The sequence below is a fragment of the Terrapene carolina genome, unplaced genomic scaffold (genome assembly GCF_002925995.2).
Source record: "Terrapene carolina triunguis isolate 2854851 unplaced genomic scaffold, T_m_triunguis-2.0 Scaffold130, whole genome shotgun sequence".
Classification (NCBI taxonomy): Eukaryota; Metazoa; Chordata; order Testudines; family Emydidae; genus Terrapene; species Terrapene triunguis.
The window spans coordinates 38,967,269-38,973,936 of record NW_020664481.1 but is presented as its reverse complement, the minus strand read 5'-3'; the positions used below and the strand labels follow the sequence as shown (position 1 = coordinate 38,973,936).

Sequence of the window (6,668 nt, the reverse complement as noted above, 5' to 3'; positions counted from 1 at the left end):
TTTTTTTTTTTTTTAGAGTCTTGATTGGGATCATCAACTCATTTTTATAAACTGTAAAGAAATAGAGGTTGTAAGAAAGGCACCTGTGGAGTCGTGTAGCGTTAACATGATGATACACAGTGGCTAAGGGGATTTTAATTTCTATAACAGACTTTCAAGGCTTGTCTGTCAAGATTGTTTTCTATTCTCTTTATTCAATTTGCAGCAAATACACATACAAGAATTGTAATTGTTTGAAGGATCCTGAAAGACAGATCTAGGAAACCAGAGGAGTTTTCAGTAAGTGGTGCTAAGCTTTAGCAGTTTGCTAGGAAGTTGAATGCAAATTTACCAAACATCTAAGTGTTTCTGAAGTCTAAAAAACATCAATGTCACATCAGGAAAGAAGTTTCCTCCTCTTTGGAGTAGCTGTTTGTCTGGTAAATCCCTAGCTCATGGAGAATCTGGACAAGAGCCCCCATAGTACACTTGTCAACCTTCCCTATCTGTTTAGCACAATAGCAGTAACTATGAACAGGGCCAGCTTTAGGCCGATTCCCCGGAATCAGGACCTGCCAGTAAGAGGGCCCCGCTCACCTGGTGGCGGTCCGCTCCAGCGGCATTTCAGCGGCGGGGGGGTCCTTCAGTGCTGTGGAGCGGATCCCCCGCCGAAGTGCCACCGAAGACCTGGACTGCGGAATCGGGCCCCGCAGGTCCTAAAGCTGGCCCTGACTATGAATCCCTGGGGGTTACAGTGGCCATTATGACCAGGTCTTATTCACAGAACATATACTATACAATCTGAGCAATGCTGCAACACGCAATGCTGCAACACTGAGTTGTTTGATTTCTGCAAGGAGTTCCCCCTAATCCTAAACCCCTTCTCTTACAGTAAGACCAGTCTCAAAAGAAGAGGACACAAATTGAAGTTAGAGACTCTGAAACTGAGTGAACTAACTGGTAAAGCTAGGATTATCAGGCTTGCACTTAACAGAGTGAAGAGGTTCTATTGTCCATGGTCTTTTATTTTCTGATTTTAGTACATGTGATCAACTTTGAGGGAGTAGTGAGGGACACAGCTGCACTTTACAGTTTGACAACCACAAAAATAGAAGGCAACTATACAATCTGTTTCACAAAACTAGCTTGCATTTTTAACACACTTGACAGAACAGGATTAGCTGCAACAAGTTACGGGGCTCCAAGTGTAAAGTGCTATTTTGGTTAAAAGTAGCTAAAAAGCAATTACTACAACATTGATCTGTGTGTTCGGCAGTTAGACTGGTGGTGTCCTCTGAATCTTTCAGGTCAAGCTTTATGCTTCTTGATGAAGTTAATGAGCCCATTTGTTGAGCTATCATGAGATGTCACTGGAGCATCAGAATCCAGTTCTGGTTCAATTTTCTTAGCCAATTGCTTTCCAAGCTCAACTCTGCATTTTATGGAGGGGGGAGAAAAAAAGTTAGTACAAACTCATTTAGGCCCAGACCCACAAAGATATTTAGGCACGAACTCCAGCTTAGATACTACTGTGATCCATGAAACCTTGCTTAGCTGGTGCCTGAACTCACTCAGCACCTAAAATTTCAGGGGAAGTTCCCTAGGTGCCTAAGTTTTGGCCTCTGGGCATACACACAGCTGCCTCATTTAGGTGCCCAGAGGCCTACCTCATGCCTAAGCCCGAGCATGATCCACAAAGCAAGGGAAGAGAGGTATTCCCCTGCATCTCTTACCTGCCATGGGCTACTGGATAGATCTCCATTCGACTCTGGCCAGAGGAGGTAGTGATGCCATCTCCCTTAACTTTTAGCCCCATGGATATCAGAGACCTAGTCTCAGTTTCCCACTCTGCCTGATGAGGAGAAGAGATTTGAACAGGGGCCTCAGGATATTCTGAAGTGAGGCTCCCTCATTCTCTCCTGTTGAAGCAGTTCCACTTTGGATAAATTAGAGTCACTAGAGCAGCATAGGACAGGAACCTGGTCTCCCACCTCCCAGATGGGTGCCCTAACCACTGGACTATAGAGGTGTCATTCCTCACTCTGGTGGCACCTTCTGCAATGATAACCTGTGAGGTGTGGAAAGGAGGAGTTATGCTGTCCTAGACAGCATTACACCCTGCAGAGACCCCTGTTCAGCTTCTACTTCAATGTTTTGGAAGAATCATGGTAGCACAGTTATGTAGGAGAGATGCAGAAAGCAGACTCTAGCAGTGCACAGGAACAGGGTCTTGGATCTCTGGAGTGGAGAACAGAGTCCCTTGTGGAGTCCTGGGCTTTATAGGGCCTCATCCTCTTTCACTGCCCTCTCAAAAAGGAAGGTACAAGTTTCATCTGAATCTGATGCATATCCCAGCCCCTCTACTTCCTCTTGGGAGTTTCTACACCCGAGAGTAAGTTATGAGCCATAGTCAGTGGTAACAGTGACAAGGAATAGCACTGACTGGCTCCTGAGAAAGGCTAGTCTTCATCTGAAAGGAAGAAAAGTGGGGAACTCCTCAAAGGGCTGCTGTCCTTCAGCAAAATACACATGACCCAGGAGGCAAAGAAAAGGTTTATTTAGTGACTTGGTAAGTCAACCAAGTACTGTCCATGCCCGCTAAATCAAGAACCAAAATTTTCAAGTGACTAGTGGTTTTAGGCACCCAACTGAAGAGCTCTTGAAGGGTGCTCAGCACTGTCTGAAAAATCAGGCCCCTGTAAGAGGTCTCAAGTTGCAGCACCTCAGTTTCTGGGGGCCCAAATTAGTCATTTTAAAAAGTTTTGACCAAGTTGTGCAAGATGCACCTCATGTGACAGTGGAGGGTATCATTTGCAATACAGTCTACATTAGTGTTAGGGCTCCTACGTCAGAGGACAACCCTATGCACAGGAAAAGGAAATCAAAAGGTGGATTTTTTTTGGTTGCTTCAGTATCTCGGCAGCTGCTGTGCTGTGATATTGCCTACTATTAGTTTCCATACATGGAAGGTAATCCATGTTGGCCTTTTACTTGAAAGGGATTGCTTTTTGTAATACTTTCTTGGTCAACTCTGACCAAGAGTCTCTCCACCGCTAATATTTCTGTAAGTATTGCAAAAACACCTATTCTTCCCCCTCTTCTCCCCTCCTCTCATATACAGTTTCTTAACACTAATAAAAGTAGAGTTCCCTTAATCTTTCCTCAAAATTATATCTCTGTGATGCCATGCACAGGTTTAACAGGGGATAAGATGTTTATCCCATAAATAGACTTGTCTTTCTAGGTCTTTAGAGCCACAGTAGAAGCTTTTGCTCTTTGATGGAGAGCACAAGGAATATGTAGCTAACTTGCTTCATTACCTTAGCTTTCTTTTTTACATAGGTGAGAAGTTGAGTGCCATAGTTCATAAGGATTGGAGATAGAGGTTAGTAAGACTTACCCCCACTGGTCATAGCTATTAATATCCCACACAACTCCTTGAACAAAGATCTTGTGTTCATACATAGCTATAAAAAACAAACCAGAATTAACTGTAAGCCTCATCAGAAAACATCACTGAACATTATTAGTAATGAGACATATTTACCAATTAAGGCTCCCAGAGTGAACGGGGAAAGTTTTGTAAACACAATGGAATTGGTTGGGCGATTTCCTTCAAAGACCTTTCAAACAAAATAAACAGTGTTACATCCCAAACAGTCTCACATCAGAGTCACATGAATCTATTTTTCCAGGCCCCTAGTACCAGAGAGTCACACACCAAGTTATGTTTTATTTTAATTAAAGATTGTACAGAGAGCAACATGAAGAGCATTAGAAGGAGAGAATAGCAATTTCAATCTGTTGGTCATCCCCATAGACCATATTGTAATAAGTGTGTCAGCATAATAGTAGTAAATTGTCGTCATCTCCAAATGCCAGGAGCATGCACAGTAGAGCCCTGCAACCCAACCCAAAGGGGCTCAACGACAAGTGTTGGGTCCTGGTCAGATCAGGATGTTGCCACTAGCTGTACAGTGTGATGCTGAGTGAGTGTGCCAAGGAGTTGCAGTGCCTCTCACTCTGCAGCGCAGAGCAGGGGACTGCAGATGACAGGAGCAGGGCATGCTGGCACACCCAGCTGTCGCTGTGCTGACCTCATGGGCACAGGTTTGGGGGGGGTGGAGGAGGGAGATGGGGAAGGGTCAGGTTGAAAACAAGTCTGCCCACTTGGATTTGGATTTTGTGGGCTTGGATTTTGTTTGGACCTAAAAATTAGGCCCAAGCAGACTTAAATGCACACGTTCAGCACTATGGGGATGACAGCAAGTGCAGTAAGGTCAGGCTTCCAGGGCTAGACATGGAAAGCCTGTACTGTCTGGAAAGTGCTGCAAGGTTGCAGTGTTCTGGTAGCAGAACAATGACATGGTTTGGTTTTTAAAGAGGAATTTGCCCCATAGAGAGACCTCCCAAGTTAGCCACTGAATCTCTAAAAATTCAACATTTGCAGCTTGCTGCTGCTCATATCTAGCCAACTGCCACCAGAAGGTGCCCCATTTCTCCTAGCCTACTACATTTAAACATTTCAATAGTACCCCACCCTAATGTCTGCAACACACACACCCCACTTCTAAACACCAAAATGTAGCAGAGTAACTTGAATTACAGTTGTCACCACATGGATACCTTATGTGGAAGAAGTTTCTCCAGAGGACCTCCACTCAGCCCAGTAGCCTGCAGTTCTTTTCGAGCCTCATCAGCAGTCTTTCCTTTCATCAAGGCCTCAGTCTGAGCAAGAAAGTTGGCCAGAAGGATCTAATAGGAAGAAGTTAGATATTAACAAGCCAGTGAAATTACTGCCCTTCTAGTTAATGGAGAGGGAGCACTGTCTAGTGCAGGGGAAGCCGCGGCCAGCACATCCCTCGGCCCGCGCCGCTTCCCGCCACCCCCATTGGCCCGGGACGGCGAACCGCGGCCAGTGGGGGCCGCGATTGGCCAAACCTGCCGCATCAGCAGGTAAATAAACTGGCCCGGCCCACTAGGGTGCTTACCCTGGCGAGCCGCGTGCCGAACGTTGCCAACCCCTGGTCTAGTGCTTAAGAGGCCAGGACTGCACCAGGATTCCATTCCAGGCTGCACAACCTCAGGCAAGTCAGAGCTAAAATTGAGGTACCAGGTACAGCACCACAGAAATATGGTTTTTCCTTCCTCCAAGTAGAGTCAGAAGGCTTTTCAGTGTCATGAATATATGACAAGGAGCATTTAAAGATTCAGGGTGAAATCAGACTTCAGTGGGACCAGGATTTCATCCTCAGAAACCACCACAATAGCCACAGCACTGGATCCAACCTCTGTAGTGCTCCTTGTGTTTTACCACTTTCATCCACAAGAGTCTGCACTTTCTTCCATGCCAGCCCCCCCAATCCATGGGATGTTCTTAATCAGATGACACCAATTCACCAGCTTCTCCTCAAGGCTGATACAAAGTTTGCTAACTGAGAAATCCATTAACTTGGAGACAGAAACCTTAATGTCATGCCACATACCAGCCCTACCTGAACAAACATTCATATTGCAGTTACCCATCATCCCTCCTCTCTTTACTATCATGCTGCCTCCTCATTGAATCACATGGGTTAGTTTGCAAGCTCAAGGCAGAGATCACATCCTGTTCTGGGTAGTGCCTATCAGGTAACCATAATATATCATTTCTAATGTGCCTAGGAATGATTGAGTGAAATGGCCTTTTCTCCCTTAAAAAAAAAAAAAAAAAAAAGGTTCTTTATATTTGTCTGAAATCAGTGTTAACATCTTGTCACAAAAATCTAGAGTGTAATTTAAGTGGTGTCTGGCAACCTGTATTTGAAATTGGCCCTGGAAGTAATTCCATTTGAGGACACCTCCCCCCGAAGTTTGAAATAAAATAATAGCACTGGGAAAGTTACGTATTGCACTGGGAAAGTTAATGGAAAATCAGTTTGTAGTTATGTTAAAAAGTGTGCCAATATAAATGGACTGATTAAACCTTTATTAAATCAGTCCAGGTTTATAGGAGACAATGCTCAGAAGATAAAATAGCCTGTTGGTATCTTTATGAATTATTCTCCAAGGACTTGCAAACCTTGGAGGTCAGGAGCATCTCTTAAGGAAAAGGTTTCATCTCCTTTGAACATTTGACTTCTTGCAATCTGCAGGCTAAGCCTGCAATATTCTCTCCCTCTCCCCACCCCTCAAAGCACCAATAGGCCACATTTTGTCTGCCTCTAGAATAGAGAGTTGCAAGTTCTGCAGAAACAAAACCTCTGTGTATTCAAGTCAGATTGTTCTGCCACACCCCATGTGTGTGTGTGGGGGGGGGGGGGGCGGGGAGGTGGCAGTCTCAGACATTAAAAATGTGGTCGAGTCTAAAACTGATGAATTCTGATATACTATAGTTTTGAATGAACTCTAGTCTCTTCAGCAGTAGTAAGAGGAAATATGGCTGACAATGATTACAAGCACAAGTAGTTTTACCTTGTGATGCAAGCCATTTCTGATTGGATGTTGGGTCTGGACTGGGATTAGAAAATCGCAGGGGATTATACGAGTTCCTACAGGGAAGACAATGTTAGAAACCTGTGAATACTTTGTATTAAAATCAAGCAGGAAGAGTTTTCTTAAAAAGAAGAAACCCAAAATTGACAAGTTTCAGCCACTCTAAACTAGTCTAAGACAGTAGCAAAAAGTTTTCCAAGAAACATTTCATAAAT

At 44.3% G+C, this 6,668-nt stretch overlaps 1 protein-coding gene across 1 annotated transcript in view; it reads right to left on the bottom strand.

Moving 5' to 3' along the window:
- Positions 1 to 983: 983 nt before the first annotated feature.
- GPI (glucose-6-phosphate isomerase) overlaps positions 984 to 6,668 on the bottom strand; it is a 28,829-nt gene continuing 23,144 nt past the window's right edge. The window contains exons 14-18 of the mRNA XM_024195876.3: positions 6,433 to 6,509; positions 4,606 to 4,734; positions 3,527 to 3,602; positions 3,380 to 3,446; positions 984 to 1,411 (exon numbers count right to left, since the gene is read on the bottom strand). Of these exons, the coding sequence (XP_024051644.2) occupies positions 1,288 to 1,411; positions 3,380 to 3,446; positions 3,527 to 3,602; positions 4,606 to 4,734; positions 6,433 to 6,509 (473 nt within the window). The 3' untranslated portion in view covers positions 984 to 1,287. The remainder of the gene's footprint in view (positions 1,412 to 3,379; positions 3,447 to 3,526; positions 3,603 to 4,605; positions 4,735 to 6,432; positions 6,510 to 6,668) is intronic.